The 18,339-nt window shown below is 32.2% G+C and overlaps 3 protein-coding genes across 3 annotated transcripts; 1 reads left to right on the forward strand and 2 right to left on the reverse strand.

Moving 5' to 3' along the window:
* Positions 1 to 4: 4 nt before the first annotated feature.
* Positions 5 to 6,198, reverse strand: LOC130820693 (UPF0664 stress-induced protein C29B12.11c-like). Its single transcript, XM_057686163.1, has 5 exons — positions 5,868 to 6,198; positions 3,806 to 3,911; positions 826 to 897; positions 533 to 744; positions 5 to 298 (listed from the first exon to the last, which is right to left on the reverse strand). Exons 1-5 carry the CDS (start codon positions 5,975 to 5,977, stop codon positions 193 to 195), a joined length of 606 nt encoding a protein of 201 aa, XP_057542146.1. The 5' UTR covers positions 5,978 to 6,198; the 3' UTR covers positions 5 to 192.
* Positions 6,199 to 8,347: 2,149 nt separating this feature from the next.
* LOC130821208 (isovalerate--CoA ligase CCL2-like) lies at positions 8,348 to 13,968 on the forward strand. Its single transcript, XM_057686889.1, has 3 exons — positions 8,348 to 8,775; positions 11,262 to 12,216; positions 12,471 to 13,968. The coding sequence occupies exons 1-3, from the start codon at positions 8,440 to 8,442 to the stop codon at positions 12,950 to 12,952; spliced, it is 1,773 nt and encodes a 590-aa protein (XP_057542872.1). The 5' UTR covers positions 8,348 to 8,439; the 3' UTR covers positions 12,953 to 13,968.
* A 687-nt stretch (positions 13,969 to 14,655) lies between these two features.
* LOC130820799 (cytochrome P450 76AD1-like) lies at positions 14,656 to 17,667 on the reverse strand. Its single transcript, XM_057686313.1, has 2 exons — positions 16,786 to 17,667; positions 14,656 to 15,308 (listed from the first exon to the last, which is right to left on the reverse strand). The coding sequence occupies exons 1-2, from the start codon at positions 17,665 to 17,667 to the stop codon at positions 14,694 to 14,696; spliced, it is 1,497 nt and encodes a 498-aa protein (XP_057542296.1). The 3' UTR covers positions 14,656 to 14,693.
* Between the last annotated feature and the right edge of the window lie 672 nt (positions 17,668 to 18,339).

The following is an 18,339-nucleotide window of genomic DNA, read 5'->3' on the forward strand; positions in this document are numbered from 1 at the left end:
AAAGAGATAGAAAAGTTATTCCTTGCGTTTAATACGATAGTATATACAAATACATTATTATAGAGCATAACTTATAGAGTGAAATCAAAGTTCAGACTCCATACACCGTAAAAAAAAAGAAAGTGCAACAGGTATAGACAGCCAGGGAAGCATCATTCGAGATACAAATACAAGCAGATTCGTATCTAGTATCTACATGGCGTTGTCCCCTTGAGAATGGTATGTACGCCGCCTGAGATTTGATTCTGGTGTAGGCTGCTCTAGGAAGATTTTGGTTGGATCATTCGGATCAACATACCTGCATAAATTAAGTTTCCGTTTTGTAAACATCGTTTTTTAGAACAACATACTAACTAGTGTCTTCCAAGAAAGAACCATTCCGGGGTAGAGTAAGGCGAATCCTCACTAACCCAACATCCAAAGTTACATCGGTGAGAACTCGGCTTTGTGACTTCGCCATGCATTTGATAATTGATATTGAATATGGAAATCTTCGCGAAGGCTAAAAATGAGAAGAGAATAAAATACTTACGCGTGTCTCATCATTTCATCTACAGGAGTTTGAGCTGCACGTAATGGATCAACACGAGGCTCGGGAGCAGGTGCAGCATGTTGATTATACTGTCTTACAGAGTTGATTAAGTTGAAGAACAATGGAATAAACGTGCCACAGCCTCCTTCCTTGAAAAGTATTTTGAACGAGTGGGTTGAGTACAAAGCCCTATTCTCACTTTCAGGAACAACCTGCCGGTCAAAAGCTCTAAATAAAATGACAGTTCAAGAACGAGTATGACCAGTAATACCATATATCAGTTGTTAACTCACTGGTTCGACATGTCCTGAAATATTGTTGCACTGAAAGATTGGCTGGTTGAATTTCTCCCCATGAACATGCAACTGCAAATAGGCAACATAGATCAGAGTAGCATACAATTACAGCTACTTACTGTAAGATAGCAGCAAAGATGAGTATTCGGGAGTTGGTGGTGGAGTGTAGGGCTGTAAAAAATAGACCCGGCCGGTAATACCGTCCGAAATCGACCTGTATCCGACCCGTTGGTTGACCTGAAGTGCGGTGACCTGTAATAGACTGAAACTCGACCTAATGTTGACCCGTAACCCGACATGTACCCAATTATTTTAAACCCAATCGACCGATACCCGACTCGAAAACAACCCACATCCGAGATTAACCCGACAATGTGGTTAACCGAACTCGATTTGCACTTGACATATTATAACTCGAACCCGTCTTTTACTTGATATATACTCAACATAATCCCACCCGAAAGGACCCATAATTAACACTCGAGATTAACCCGACAATATGGTTAACTAAACTCGAATTGCACCAAACTTGTTACAACTCGGACAATGTGATTAACCGAACTCAATTTGCACCCAACCTGTTACAACTCAAACCCGTCTTTAACCAGATAAGTACTTGCCATAATTCCACTCGAAACTCGTAATTGACATAATTCACAATTGACATGGCCCAAAATCTACCGAACTGGCAAATGGCCGAATTGATATGTGATAATTGCAATTTTGCACTTATTTATATCATTTAATTCTCCTGTTTGATTGTCGACGTTAGTGATTTCATCCTTAGTTTGAAGATTTATGTTACTTGTCTCATTTTGGCAATTCATATCGATTTTGAGTAATTTTTTATTATTTTAAGCATAATTTTTATGGTCTTAATGATGACGAAGTTTACTAAGGGAATATACTTTATTTTTATTTATTTTATTTAGGTTAAAAATTAAATTGATTGAAAAATCTGAATTGTGAGATCGAATTGATGCTTTGTGCGAATTTTTTGTGGAAACTTGATAAAAATATTTGACCATGAGCAATTAGTAAATATAATATTTTTTAGGGAGGTGGTTTTTAGAGAGTGGAATAGTGGGATTGAAAGTGGGCAACATCTTCATGTATCTGAGGATGACAATTTTTATTGAGAAAGTGGGTAAAATAATGGGAAATGGGAATGAAAGTGGGAACGGTCGAAGACGAAGAGCATGGGTCTTATTAATCATGCCCAGTACTGCTTATAAGTTATAACTTCTAACTTGTAACTTATAACTTGTAAGAAGCCATTTATGCTATTTTATTTTTGACAATGGTTCACATTATTATTATTATTATTATTATTATTATTATTATTATTATTATTATTATTTACCAGAGACTAATAAATTGAGCATATTGAATTAAAATAGTGAAATATTTATAAATAAAAAAGAATATATAAAATCAAAACTGGTGAGATCATATAAGGTAAAAGAATTGTTAATTCATATTGTGTAAGTTTATTTAGCTGAATCATATTTTTTTCAGCTAAAATTAGGTTTGATTCAGTTGCATCAAGTTTTGTTCATCTAAAAACTAGTTTAATTCAACATCAAGTATAGTTTAGCTAAAAATAAAAGTTTGAATTAAGTTTAGTTTAGCAAATAATAAATGCTTGATTCAGTAGAATCAAATTAGTTTAGCTAACAAAAACTTTAATTCAGCTGAATCAAGTTTTATTCAGCTAAAAATAGTTTGATTCAAACTGCACCAAGAATATTTAACTAAAAATAAGTTTGATTTAGAAAAATCAAAATTTAGTTTCGATAAAATAAGTTTGATCCATATGAAGCCTTATTTAATTTAACAAAAAGTTTGATTCAACTTAATCTAGTATAGTTTACCAAAAAAATGTTTGATAAAGCTAATCAAGTTTAGTTTAGGCAAAAATTATTTGGATGAATCAAGTTTAGTTTACAAAAAAATAAATGTTTGATCCAGCTGTATCAAGTTTAATTCAACTAATAATAAGTTTAATGCAATTGAATCTAGTTTGGTTTAGCTAAAATTAAGCAATAAATGTAGGCCCGCAATCAAATCTTATCGACTTTATCTTAGGTTGAACCAAATTTGTCTAATAACTGACAACTTAATTAACCAACTACAACTCATCGTGCTCCAATACAAACGATTTCAACTTGAACAAGTTGTATAGTAAAAATAAAGTTCAATCGACACCAACTCAACAAAATTGGATTTTAACCGACCCGAATATGAAAAATAACTGAATGCCCAACTAAAAAACGATATAGTCGATCCGAAGTCAACCCGAACCCGGACTTGAATTTAACCTAAAACGAAAAATGATCTGACTCATAGTCTAACCAAACTCGATTTGACCTGCAGTATAATCGATCTAAATCTGAACTGTATTAACCATACCCGATATAAATTCAAACCGAAATTGATGATCCGAAATCAACCATGTGTGGTATTAAACCGATATAGACCCGTACCCGATTAGACCCATAACCTAGTCGACCCGAGTCAAAGCGTTAAATTACCAAGAAAAACCCGAACCCGAGAATATCCAAACTCAATAAAATCCAACCCAAAACCTGACCGAGTAACCGAATATACATCCCTAGTGGAGTGTAGGACGACAGCAAGGGACTGTAAGATGGTGGTGTTGTCGAGTAGGCGGGAGTTGATGGTGAGGTGTCGGATGATGGTGAAAGACAGTAAGAAGGTGGCAATGTGGAGTATTCGGGAGTGGATATAGCGAGTGTAGGATAATGGCAAGGGACTGTAAGATGGTGACTTGTTTAGCATTTGAAAAATGACAACCTTGAGTCACAAGAACAGTCTATTTTGAAATTGAGACGGCAAAATAAGAATTTCTGGCCGTATACGAAGAGGAGTTGACAACTACATATGAAATGCCTTTGTACTCGCTTGGAAATGAAAAATATGATTTAGATTACATAAATGATAAAAGTCGGCATACCAGAGGCATATCAAATGCATAGAAATTCCCTGCAGGTTTGCTAGCAACAAAAACCATGCGTACATTAGACAAGTAGATAGTCCCCTTTGTTTTCACTTTTCCGCTCCTACAAGACATAAAGAATAACAAGAGTGAGCCAAATTATGTTGCATAAAGGATTTGATAGTCAATTTGAAAGCAAGGTAGTATTGCGAGAACTAAGACCACAATCTATTAACTTAATACTAAAAAACAAGACGAAACATAGAAAACTAAAAACTTCGCTTAAAAGCAATTTCTTAGAGCAAAAAAAAAAAACAAATTAATTTTTTTTGTTTTCAAATATATTTTTGATACATGATATATCTTGTACACAATCATTCTAAGTCAATCTAGATTGCTCTCCTTGTTCCCGTTCCCGTTCCAAACCGAATATCCTTCCATGTAACAAATTCACAACGATTCAAAGAGAAGATAGCAAATGAAGGGCTCATATGAGATTTATACAGCTTATGGACAAGTGCCGCTCTACAGCCTAAGAGAAGATCACTTACAGCATAAGTATGATCCTAGTGGCTAGTGGTAGACATATTGCTGGAATTATAGGCCTATTCTAGGTCTTTACAAAGTATTCTTATGGCTACAATCATCAACACACATTAGTGATAATAATATGTATAAAATTTGTACATGAGAAATGTGTTTAGAGTTGTATTTGGCATGTGTTTGATATGGAAAGGTATGGTGTGACACGAACTTGTCATTGCATTAAGAAATTTATTTTCCAACTATTCCAAGTGTAAATAGACGGAACTTTCCCAAGGTTAACACACCCACCAATAGCAATGTATACTCACTACTTGAGGTGCGGACCAAATACCACTCTTGCACAAGTGAATAGAAAAAGAGATGAGAAATTGAGAATTTTGTGTTCGCAAATGAATGAAAAATCATCTATTAATAAGGATTTTCTAATAACTCTTTTTCAACCTTCATAAAGGATGATCAAAGAATATAAGTGTATTTTATTAACAATAGTTCACACCATGAATGAAATAAAAAATTGTTGAAGAAAGCTTTAAATGGCCATTTATCCAACACTTATTACTTGAACTTTTAACACGAACACATCACACAAAGTTCTTGAATGTAAAGGAAATCCCAATCAATCAATGTATATCTCAAAAGAAAAGAGCTTCTTATGAATAAATCACATAGAAATTAAGAAATAGGCCACACTATAAGCAATAAAACTCTGTTCTGCAAGCTTAAGATGACAATGTTTTACAAAGGACAGAAAGTCATCTACAATTCCATGGAAAGTCGCACAAAACATATTGATCTCAAAATCCACTTGCATAACATGTTACTAAGCCTAACGTATCCATGCTGAACACAAATTTCCACAATTTTGGCGCAAAAAATCATCCAAGCGCAGAAAATCTAAAATCATCAGCAATATTGTAGAGTTCTTTCATCAATTCATCCTATGACCTTGGGAAACTTTCCTAGTATCCATGATGGAACCTGTCCACAAGTTTCAAATGTCTGGAAAGCGTAGCGATTGAATCATAATGAACGAAGAAGTAAAATTCGTGTGGACGACCACTGCCGCTCATCTATTGGTTCATGTAGGCGACGGCTGTAAACCTCACCCATCTCTCTGGTCCAACAGGCAATTAAAAACAAAGAAATTCCCCTCAATTTTGTATCAAACTAACAGCAATTCTCTCTATCACCCATTTCAGAAAAAATCAAATTGGATGTCAGATCCAGATTTCTTCAATCTAAAATTTCTTTCTATAAATTTCCAATATTATATATCCGTTAATCCGATTAGTTCAACATTAAGAGATTTTAAATTCATATGTAAAACAATAACACATCAACTAAAAAGAAACAAACCCAAATTCCTAATTTTGATACCATTATCACTAAAATTCAAAACAGAAAACTCCCTGAAAGGTAAGAACAAGGCGCTCAATTTAATCAGTGAAAACGAAAACAAAAACTAATAAATAAAAATTAAACAAATAAGCAAAATTGGAAAATTGAAAAAGCGAAAAAAGAAAAGCAAACCCACCCAGGAATCTTGTCGATTTCAAACTCAACGCCATCTCTGGCCAACACAAACAATTCGCCATAGAAAGGGACGGGCATGCCATTGGGAAATAGTTGAGGATTTTGAGCCATTTTTTTTTCTTCGCTTTAACCCTTTTCTTCTACGTATCAAGTTGATTTGGTTATTGCTTCTAGAGTTTCGATCACCTTCTCGAGTTTTGCCGAATGATGAGAGAATTTATACGATTTTATTCCTTTTGTGTGCCCTTTGATCGAATAGCCTAGAAATTTCTTGAGAAACAAAATGCAAGAGTTTTTGCTGCAAAGGTTTGCTAAAACAGAGATGTTTAAAGTTTATATTTTTATTCTCTCTTTTAACTTTATTAATTAAACTATTTAATCTATATTTTTTTTGCACCTTTCAAAATAATAACCTCTCATAATAGTTTATGTTACTAAAAATAATTCACAAATTAGCACATAAGATGCTTTGTATAAGAGTTAGAGTTCAATAAGGTTGTGTCATTAAAAAAATAATTTTTCACAAGAGTAGTTTGAAATAATTTCATTTAAAAACTTAGAATAAATTTAAATTTAGTGTTTGAAAATTTTAAAATATTTAAATTTAAATATGAGTCAATTTGATCATTCTCGTAAAAGTATGATAGTTGAGATTTTGAGAATTTAAACATAACTTACTAAACTATCATTTTCGAATTTATCTTTTATAATTTTATAATTAAAATCTTTTAAATTTTCAATGTAATTAGTTATTTTTAAAAAAAAATTCAAATTACAATCTATAAAGGCTTGAGAAATGCTAAAAAAAATAAATTCAATAGCATGCTAGTTGTTCTATATAAAACTGTTTTGCTAAAGAGATATGGTTGTTCACGTAGTGACCTTAAAACTAATACTATCTAACTATGAAGGCGAAATATCGATTTAAAATTAAATTCAATTAAATCTTTAATTTTGCATAAAATAGAAATTAATCACGAACTATATCCATGCTCAATTAACCTTAAAAAAATATCAAGTTCAAAATCTTAATCCACATATTTACCGAGGTAAAACATTTGTAGATGAATAAAAATATAAAAAAAAGCACAAAAAACTAAATAAAATGAAGTAGTTATTTTATTGCTTTTGACTTTTAAACACTAAAATAATATTTAGTAATTGATTTTTAAGTTACCTAAAAAAAACTTTTAAGCTAAAAGCCTAAAACCCAAATACTTCTATAAGTAATTTTATTTTTTAGTTATTTAACGTGCTTTTTTCTAATAAACAACTAGCAACTAATAGCTATTTTTACCATGTATGTCCTTAATAGAGTATATAAAAGCTAGCAAATTAGTTGATAAATCAGTCAATAGCTTGTCAATTCGATACTAACTCCGAGAAAACCATTTGACTAACAAAATTCCTTTATTCTTTAATGAAGTTTTCTTAAGAAATGTTTACAAAAATTAAGAAAAATAAAATCTTTTAAATAATAGATATATTATTTTATTGAATAATAAATTTGGTGGGGAAAAAATAAAGATGATAAATATTAAAAAAAATATTAAAAGAAACTTAGTGGAAACATTATGGAGACTTCAACTAATAAAAAAATATTTTTATAAAGTTAGTGGAAAACATGTGAAGACCATAAAAATTATAAATATGTTAAAATTAACTTGGTGAAAGATATATAGAAAGCATAAGCATTATTAAAATATTAAGGGAATTTTCATGTGCTAACCAAAAACTTTCAACTTTTTCACGTGGTAGACAATTTTTTTTTGTAATTCACGGGGGTGACCTTGACTTTCCAACTTTTTTACATGGTAGATAAAAGAGTAACTGTTCGTTAATTTTACGTTATTTTTTCAATGTAATGATATTTTTTTCAAAAAAACAAACGTCGTGATCACCCCAATTGATCATATATTTCGAAATCCACTAGAAATAATGACTTTCCAACTTTTTTACATGGTAGATAAAAGAGTAACTGTTCGTTAATTTTACGTTATTTTTTCAATGTAATGATATTTTTTTCAAAAAAACAAACGTCGTGATCACTCCAATTGATCATATATTTCGAAATCCACTAGAAATAAGTACTTAATTTAACCAAAAACTTAACATTTTGTCTATCACACAGAAAACTTGAAAACTCAAGATTACCACGTGAATTTAGAAAATATTGGTGGAAAAAGCCAAACACTCAAGGTCGCCACGTGAAAATTTTCAAACATTTGAACATTGTCTTAAAAAAAAATAACATTTGAATATTCAGTCGGTCTTTTGAGAGACCGTCTCCCTAAGAGACATCTCTCTAGTCCAATCTATCAAAAATTTAGTTAAACTAAAAAATAATAATAAACTGATTAAATTAAGAAAGATCTCTAAAAAGACCATCTGTGAGGTGTGATTTAACATCTGATAAGGGATAAGGCAATATTAATAGCCACGTCAAAATCAAACAAAAAAATCATAAAAAAAGTGGAGAACTTCATGTACTTAGACAAAGTCCTTTCTCAAAGAGTGAAAACTAACACCCACCACCCACAGCTCATATCATAGGTCTAGTCCTAAAATTAGAAATGAAACCCCACAAATATTTTCGTTTATTGAATTCGATTTATACCCATGGCCATAAATTTCATAAATCACTAAATATTGCATCAAATCTCTCCATATTGTACTCATCATTAAGTGGGTCGCAAAACGGCGGGTCGCAGTCCGGTTTACTACGATGCCCTGCAAACTACTCTCCATTGACGCCGATCACCTTCCTTGATCGATCCGCTAAGGTGTTTCCGGGTCGGACTTCATTGATATATGGTACTACCCATTTTACTTGGTCTCAGACCCGTTTACGCTGCCTCAAACTCGCTTCTGCAATTACCTCTGCTCTCCGAGTCTCTCCTGGCCAACTCGTACGTTTTATTTTCTTTTCCTTTTTTGCCTAAATAATTAGTGATAATTAAATCATTAATTGCGTTAGAAATGGGTAATTACTATTTTGGATGTATGTTTTTTCATCTAATTTAATTTGTTGTTGTCTGTGGCGAACTTTAAAAAACTAAAAACTAAATGGCGTTGATAATATTTTAAAACATACTTCTTTTGTCGTCCGTTTTCTAATGAATATGTTTCACCTTCCACCATAAGGATAGAAAATTTTGATTAATATTTTTCACAGACCTAATATGTCCATATAAAATCTCATTAAATTCATCTAAAATGTATATTTTTTTAGAGTAATTTGCAAAAAATATCTTATAAAATTAATTTTTTTTAATAAAAACACATTTAAAAATTTTTTTTTGTAAAAAACACCTTCTAAGAGACTTTTTATTAAAAAAACACCTTAAATCAGTTTCCGGTGACTTTTGTCAACTTTCAGGTGTTGACTATGCCATTTGTCAACTTTCAGGCGTTGACTTTTGAGCTCAAAGGGCATAGTCAACGCCTAAAAACTGATTTTAAGGTGTTTTTTTTAATAAAAAGTCTCTTAAAATGTGTTTTTTTTAAAAAAAATTTTAAAAGGTATTTTTTTTACTAAAAAACTGGTTTTATAAGTGTTTCTTTGCAAATTTTCCTATTTTTTATTATATATTTTCTATAATTTTTTATTATTTATATTCAAATATATTTTTTATAAATTACATATTGTCATTTAATATTATTAACGAGGTATAAATCCGTGTTGAATTTTGCTATATTTAACAGTCTTGGATTAACACTCTCAATTGAGATTTGTAGTCTATTCTCAGAGGGTCCGAGCCACGCAGTGAACAATAAGATTTAAAAAATTAAGATACTTGCTAATTAAATTTGATATTCTTGCCAAATTTACTAAAGAAAGATGTAAAATAACTCTAATTTTTTTCCAACAATATTAATTTGACTTTATTTAATAAATTTTTTAAATCCACCACTAAATGCCCAGAGTTGTTAATAGTCCTAATTTTTAAACTATTACTTTACGTAATCACTCTTTTGAACTATGTTTAATGATTACTTTTATAGGTAATATTTAAGGATAGGATAGGGAAGTATATACTTGGTTCCGTAATATTATAAAACTTTTCACCATTTATTCGTTACTTTTAATTTGTGATTAGTTTTTAATATATTTATAAATTAAAACATGGTCAAATGAGATCTTGTTTGATTCATCTCATTGCAAAGATTATTAATATCAAATTTTTATAATTTTTTATAATACATAATTAGAGATATTAATGATTAAATTAGTGTATTGGATTGCGTGAAAAAGCGAACGTTGCAAGTAATTGGAAGGAAGAAAGTATCGTATTGCACCCAAACCAATTTTATGCGATTTATCGTTTTATGATATTTTACATACTGCGGCTATTAGACGAGAAAAAACATAGTCATATGAGATTTTGTTTTATTCATCTTGTTGAATATTTTTATAATAGAAAATTTTTATGATTTTTAGTTGAATGTAATTCTAATTATAAGTATATCGACAAATGCATTTAACTGAGTGAAATGAGTGAAAAGGTGTTTGGATACAAGTAAAAAATAGAAGAAATTATGTCATTGGCTTTTTATTTATTGAAATTGTACTTCCTCTTTTGTTTGGACATCCTAACAAACAATGGAATGGAAATGGGGAATGTACCAAAAGTCTCGTACCAATCCAAGTCCAACGTTTGGTCTTACAATTTTGCCAAACACCTTTAAGTAGTTTTTTTTCATACTCAAAATTGACTTAAAACTCAATTGAAAATTATTAGGTTTGATACGGAAATTTTGACTCGTAACTTAAAATTGACCTAATCAAAAAATATGAGGAGGAATTAGGTCTAATTTGATCCATTTTTGTATGTTTTTAAAATTTTAAATTCTACTTCACATTAATTTTTTAAAATGGAATCCACTATATTTCTTGTTGATTTGTATAATTTGAATTAAATTTGTTTAATAAAGTATTAAAGATTACATAAATCCATTTTATAAGAAATTAGTATTTCTTTATTTATTTTTTATTTTATATTAATAATTTTTTAATAAAATTCCTTATCGGATCGACTTGAACGTATAATGACCCAATCTAAAATTAATCTTACCAAAGACATGGACTAAAAGCCGACCCGCATGTCTACTTTTCAACCACTTAACTCACACACTAATTTTCTTTTTCAAATTGTTGTGAGAGACGGTCTCTTCAAGAGACGCATTAGATATATGGGATAAATAGCCCAATTAATATAATTTAACAGAAAATAAGAATGTGGGCTTTAATAACATGGATGATTCTATATAGAATATGAAAGTTTGATGATACATTTGTGCAATCACTTGTTTTGCATTACACACCAATAATTATTTGATTACTAAATGTGACTAGTAGTTTGATATCTTTTTCCATGCTTTCTTCCATGTGTAGATTGCAACTCTAGCTCCAAATGTTCCTGCTATGTACGAGCTGCATTTCGCAGCACCAATGGCCGGAGCCATCCTCTGCACTCTTAACTCACGCCTCGATTCATCCATGGTTTCTACCCTCCTTGCACATTCCCAAGCTAAGGTCTTATTTGTAGATTTCCAATTAATCAACATTGCTTCAGAAGCCATCGATCTTTTGTCTAAAACCGGGGTAAAACCACCATTAATTGTGCTTATTACAGATTCTAACTCAAATGAGCATGAAAACTTTCAGTGTGAGTACGAATATGAGGATCTTCTAAACAATGGGGATGATCAATTTCAGCCTCGAATGCCCCTAGATGAGTGGGACCCAATTAGTGTAAATTATACATCTGGCACCACCTCGAGGCCTAAAGGGGTTGTGTACAGTCACCGTGGAGCTTACCTAAATGCCATCTCCACCTTTTTGTTGCACGAAATGGGTCCTATGCCGACTTACCTCTGGACCGTCCCTATGTTTCATTGCAACGGGTGGTGCCTCCCTTGGGGAGTTGCAGCTCAAGGGGGCACCAACGTTTGCATTCGGAAGATCAGCCCAAAGGTTATATTTGATAATATTGTCCTCCACAATGTGACTCACATGGGTGCAGCTCCGACTGTTATGAACATGATTGTCAACGCCCCTGTTGGTGAACGGAGGAGCCTTCCTAATAAGGTGAAGTTGCTTACTGGAGGATCACCCCCTCCGCCTCAAATTTTGTCGAAGATGGAAGAATTGGGCTTCGATGTAGCTCACTTGTATGGTCTTACCGAGACTTATGGCCCAGGGACTTACTGTGTTTGGAAGCCCGAGTGGGATTCTCTACCCCGCGATGAAAAATCGAGGATCAAAGCTCGACAAGGTATACAACATCTAGGGTTGGAAGATGTTGATGTTAGAGATCCCGTCACAATGGAAAGTGTTCCCGCTGATGGTAATGTACACTAAACCACGACTTTTTTTTATATATATGTGAAGTTGGAACTGATGTTTGCTAACATAGGTATAGTTGCGTACTTTTGACCCCTCTAAATCCCGCTTACGTGGGAGCTACTTAATGGCACTGGCGCAATGGAGGGCTATGGTAGTCTACTTTAATTAGTAAAAACGTCTGAATAGAGGAAAAACTAATCTACTTAAATTAGTAAAAATGTCTGAATAGAGGAAAAACTAACTCATTTTGAACAGGTAAAACATTTGGAGAAATAATGTTCAAAGGAAATACAGTGATGAGTGGATACTTGAATGATTTGAAGGCAACAATGGAATCATTTAAAGGCGGTTGGTTTCATTCAGGCGACCTCGCTGTAAAACACCCCGACAATTACATAGAAGTCAAGGACCGGTTGAAGGATGTTATAATTTCCGGTGGAGAGAATATAAGCACAGTTGAGGTAGAGACAGTGCTGTACAGTCACCCAGCTATTCTTGAGGCTGCCGTTGTAGCAAGGCCTGATAAGCATTGGGGAGAGACACCATGTGCATTCGTAAAGTTGAAGGATGGGTATGAGTTAGACGAGCAAGAAGTAATGAAATTTTGTCGTGATCACTTGCCTCATTACATGGCTCCTAGGAGTGTCGTCTTTGAGGAGATCCCCAAGACCGCGACAGGAAAGATTCAGAAGTTTATTCTTAGAGAAAAGGCAAAGAATATGGGAAGCCTATCTTAGACAAACAAGACTTCGAAATGTAAGATACATTTATAGATCTTCGATTGTTGGTAATGGTTTCGAGCATTAAGTTAATGAGAAGGTGATTTGGTATGTGAAATCATGTAATATAAGGACTTGCTGAGGAATCAATGTCAAATATATTGGCTTTCTGGGTAATTAAATATGTAATTCAGTTGGTGGGCTGGTTGTACGTAGTTTAATTGTTGGAAATACTTCACATGTTAGGCAGATCTCACATTACTAAATTAGTGGGTTTTTCGACTTGTATATAATACATGGTGGGTAATCTTCCTAACGCTCATTACCCGTGGGTTTGTGGCCTTGAGCCTATGGGTGTTCTGTGGGTGTATCCAAACGAAGGACCCATAGGATGATTATGTGATGAATTGTCACGACCTAACATCAGTTGAACTTAATTATAATGGAAATATTACATGATTGTGTCAACCGCACCCTTTTTGCTATCTTAACATAACAATTTGTGATCCTTTCAATATTTGTTTTTCGAAATAACTAGTACAGGAACATTGGAACATTGTAATGATACAATGCTGATAAAAATGGCTAATATTGAATCACAAGAATCATCATTTGAAGATGGATTGTTTGAGCATTTGGTTGGGCAACTAATGGGTTGCGTCGATGAGGGTTTGGATGAGCAATCAAAGGCTCACACAAGTCAAGAACTTGATATAAAGAAAAGTGAAAAATATGTATATGTAGGTAAAGGCTCGCTCGATCGAGCCAAAGATGCAACATGAGACAAAAGGCAGCAACATGCCTCGTTCGATCGAGTAGGTGGGTCACTCAGTCTAGTAAAGCATGTCAGAACATGGGTTTTCGTGTTGTCACGCATGAAAATTACTTGGCTGGATTCCTCTAACCTCTTAGGCCTATAATGAGGGTTCAAAGGTCAGAATGAAGGCAGGAGGAAGAGTGCAAGCTAACTTTTATTATTGTTGTTGAACTAGAGAGAGTGAGAGTGCAAATTGCGTTCTATTAAAACACTAGAGAGTGAGTGTACTTGATGTAATTGTTGAATTATCATTAAAAATACAAATTATTCAATTTGGCGCTAGCCGCTAGGGTATGCTTTTGTGTATTTTTCCTTTGTTTGCTCTTCCTCATCCTCATCTCTTTCACTAATTTGTGTGTCTAAATTCACTACAAGTAATATATGAACAATAACATTAATATCAACTAATGGGAAAGTCTTGTATGAACTTGGTTTAATGTTGACCAACTTTAAAAGGTATTGAAAAAGTAAGTATTTTTACTTAACAAGTTCAATCAAGACAATCATTAAGAAATATTACTATTGTTAGATTGATGTGCATTAAAATAATATGTAATATTTTATACAAAACTTTTATTCAATCAATAGTTTTTCTTTTATTTATTCTTATAATACATTCATTAAAAACATAAACCAAGTCCATACTTGTGACAATTGACAACTAAGGTACTACTACACATGTTTTATTATACTTGCTACTGATAGTGATATTTTTTCACACAATATGGCACAATCTTATAAGACATTCAGAATGGAGAAAGCCCACTCACATTTTTATACTGTCACTAATTCTATAATTAAGGGCAAAATTAAAAGGACTGATGAAGTAATATGAAAGATGATAACCTCCTTATTTTATATATATATATATATATATATATATATATATATATATAAACACACTCATATAGCAAACTCTAACCTCATGTATAATAATAATTCTTAATTATTCCTTGGGATGGGAATAATTTGAAGAGGCTTAACTTTTTGCAATGTCATCCCAACCTTTTCCTCCAAGTCTAAATCATTAAGATGCATACCATGTTCTAGTTCCCAATTGTACTTGTAAAGTAGATTAGACATCATCAAAGTCAACATTCTACATGATAAGGCAATTCCGGGACATATCCTCCTACCTGCTCCAAAAGGTAAGAGTTCGAAATTTTGACCTTTAAAATCAATATCACACTCTAAAAATTTTTCAGGTGAAAATACTTCTGGATTTTTCCATATTTTTGGATCGCGACCAATGGCCCAAAGACTAACGAGGACTTGACTATTCTTTGGCACAATGTAGCCACATAACTTTACATCAGCATCTGCTTTTCGTGGTAACAGATATGCTGTAGGTGGGTGCAAACGAAATGTTTCTTTGATAACGGCTTGGAAGTAAGGAAGTTTAGAGATGTCAGATTCTTGAACGATTGAATAATCACTCCCAAGAGCGTTGTCAATTTCATTTTGAACTTCAATCATAATTTTTGGGGATTTTAATAGCTCTGTCATTGCCCATTCTAATGTGTTTGCAGTAGTATCTGTTCCAGCATCAAACATGTCCTACCAAAACACATATTTTAATATCATTTTTCGCTTAATAAGTAGGATGAATTATATTTATGAATTAACACACATTTAAAATCACAATTATAGTGATTTCAAATAAGAGGTGCAATATTAGAATTATTAGTTGATCGAATTGAATGTACATTAAAAGAAGATTTTTTTTTTAAAAAAAAAAAGGAAAGGAAAAAAATTCTTACAATTTATCATCAGATTACTATATTTTATGGTGGAATTCACTTACTCTATAAATTCTTGAGTTAAGTTTGTTTTTTTGATTTATTTGGTATGTGATTATCTTATCCACTCATTCAGTCATTCTACATTAATAATAAACTCATACCCATTAAAGGCTAGTTCTGGCACTAATTATATAACCAATACTAGTTCGTCCCAAATGATTTGGTCATGTTTTTATTTTTGATATTACCGTATCACTTCCCTATTTATATTCTCTCTTATTTTTAAATATCACACTATTTAAATCCATTATATTCAATTTCTCAATTTCCTCAAACCAAGAAGCTAAGGCTAAACAACTAGGACATAGGAATATATATGCTGCTGTTCTTTGGAACCGTAGCATATAAGTCTCATTTTTTTTCACAATTTTTACTTGAGAAGGTCTTTATGAAAGACACGTCTCAAATAGGTCGACCCATTTTTACTAAAAAACCACGCGTTGTTTAACATATTTATAGTTGGTGTTATAACCCATTAAAGTTGGTCTTTGGAGTTGGCATTTTAACCTATTAAATTGTTGTTTTAACCTTAAGTTGTTAACCTATTGAAGTTGGTATTACATACTATTTAGGCAAGCATTTTAACCTAATAAAGTTGGTGTTTTAACCTGTTAAAGTTGGTATGTTAACCTTTTGAAGTCGATTTTTAACGTTGGCGTGTTAACCAACTAAAACACGTTAAAACACCAACTTTAATAGGTTAAAATACCAAATTGTAATAGGTTATAATACCAACTTTAATAGGTTAACAACTTAAGGTTAAAACAACAATGTAATAGGTTAAAACGTCTACTCCAAATATCAACTTCAATAGGTTATACACCAACTTTAATAGGTTAACAACTTAAGTTTAAACAACAATTTAATAGGTTAAAAAGCCAACTCTAAATACCAACTTCAATAGGTTATAACATCAACTTTAATATGTTATAACACCAACTTCAATTAGTTTTTAGATTTTTCTCTTTTTTTAATTGTTGGATTAGGCTTGGAGAGTCGTCTCTTATAAAGATGGTCTCTCAGGAGAGTTGGATTTTTTTTTGCCTAATTTTTTCAGTTAGATTTATATTGCGTGACTAAAAACCGCAGCATATATTACGTGGTAGATAAATTTTTTTCCACTAATGTTTAGATTACCTAGAATATATATATTAAAGCACAAAATGATAAATAATATTGCAAGTAAATTATAAAAGAAGAAAAGTAATAATGAAGATAGAAATTATACTTACAACTAAGAGATGAAGAAGATCATCCATACTCAACTCATTTTCTTCATGGAGGTTAAGTAGAATGTCTAATATGTCATTTGTTGGTTTTGCTTGTAAAGGATTAGTGGATCTAATCTTTATCCTTTTATGAATAATCTCTTTAAAAAGATTCAAGAGCTTACTATAATGGCTAGCCATACGACGTCGAACTCCAAAAGGGTCAATATATCCAAGTATAGGGAAAAAATCACAATAATTGGGCCTACCCATTTCCTTCATAATATTCCACACAAGGTTCTTAAGCTCTTGGGAAGTACTAGACTCATAGCTTGCAAGTTCCATTGAGAATATTGTGTTTGATAATAGGTTAAGTGTGGTGGTAAATGACACCTTACCTATGTCAATGGGTAGCTTTTTTATTGAACAATCTTGCACATGTGCAAGAAGTTGTTTAACCATGGCTAGCCTAAGGTCTTGGCTAGCATCAAGGCGTTTATTCGAGAGCAATTGAATGACAGAGATTTTTTTAAGATTACGCCATTTTGGCGATATGGGAATCCAAGCATAAGAAAATTTACTATGGTCACATGCTCTTACTGAATCAGGAATAGTTCGACTAGAAAGTGCCTGGTCATTGAAAAACATTTCTTTGGCTACAGATGCGGAAGATATCACAATAGTTGTGACACTTCCTAGCTTTACCCTAATCAAAGGGCCATAGATTTTGCTTAGCTCGAAAAAAGTTCGATGCGGCTTGTCACCAAGACTAAAAATACAACCAAAAATTGGTATCGATTTGGGTCCGGGAGGGAGTTTATAAGATTTTTTTATATAAGATTTGATTAGAAGGTGAAAGCTCACAAACAATATAGAACTAATGATAGCAAGTGTTGTGTTATCCATGGTTGGTTCTTACAGGATAATTCCTCTAAGGATATAACTAGAAATGTACCTAAGAATTAGGCTATTTAGGGATTGGAAAGCTAAAGAAGAGTTGGCTATGAATAACGAATAGCTCCGCTATACACGCGTATTTATAGGCGATTGCATGGGGAAGAAAGATAAATTACTTAGAGTTGTAGGTCCAAATTTTATTTTTAATATATTAATACAATATTTTTTTAATATATTAGTACAATATTTTTATGGCCTACCAACATGATTGATTTATGTTTGCGAAGAATTGTTCAATTCTTGTCATTCTTCAATTGTCTTCGTTTTTGAAGCATAGAAAAAATGTATAACAATTTTTCAAAGGATTATTTTATTTATTTATTTATTAGATTTAGAACCTAAAAAGTAAGTAATCAAACCAAAATAATACTTTCTTTGTCCCACAAATATATTTTGTAATGGTGGTAGAATTATGTTGATAAGATGAAAAAAGTAAGTTAAATGAGTAGATGTGACTAAAGAAAAAATGCAGGTTATGATCAAAAAAAAATGACGCAAATTTGGTGGAATGAATTGAAAAAAAAATAAGACAAATTTCATAGACCGGCGGTGGAGAGTGTATTTTCATATCTAAGCCTATGTGTCCCATTTTTATGATACTCCATTCATCAAGTAATTCAA

This window comes from Amaranthus tricolor, chromosome 8 (assembly GCF_026212465.1).
Source record: "Amaranthus tricolor cultivar Red isolate AtriRed21 chromosome 8, ASM2621246v1, whole genome shotgun sequence".
NCBI classification, from domain to species: Eukaryota; Viridiplantae; Streptophyta; class Magnoliopsida; order Caryophyllales; family Amaranthaceae; genus Amaranthus; species Amaranthus tricolor.

Coding starts and splice junctions, on each gene's coding strand:
- LOC130820693 (XM_057686163.1), bottom strand. CDS start 5,977: ATGGCTCAAAATCCTCAACTATTTCCCAATGGCATGCCCGTCCCTTTC. Junction 3,912..5,867: donor GAAATCGACAAGATTCCTGG/GTGGGTTTGCTT, acceptor TATGTCTTGTAG/GAGCGGAAAAGTGAAAACAA. Junction 299..532: donor GATGAAATGATGAGACACGC/GTAAGTATTTTA, acceptor TAATTTATGCAG/GTATGTTGATCCGAATGATC.
- LOC130821208 (XM_057686889.1), top strand. CDS start 8,440: ATGAAACCCCACAAATATTTTCGTTTATTGAATTCGATTTATACCCAT. Junction 8,776..11,261: donor GAGTCTCTCCTGGCCAACTC/GTACGTTTTATT, acceptor TTCCATGTGTAG/ATTGCAACTCTAGCTCCAAA. Junction 12,217..12,470: donor GGAAAGTGTTCCCGCTGATG/GTAATGTACACT, acceptor CATTTTGAACAG/GTAAAACATTTGGAGAAATA.
- LOC130820799 (XM_057686313.1), bottom strand. CDS start 17,667: ATGGATAACACAACACTTGCTATCATTAGTTCTATATTGTTTGTGAGC. Junction 15,309..16,785: donor ATCTTCTTCATCTCTTAGTT/GTAAGTATAATT, acceptor GTGTTTTGGTAG/GACATGTTTGATGCTGGAAC.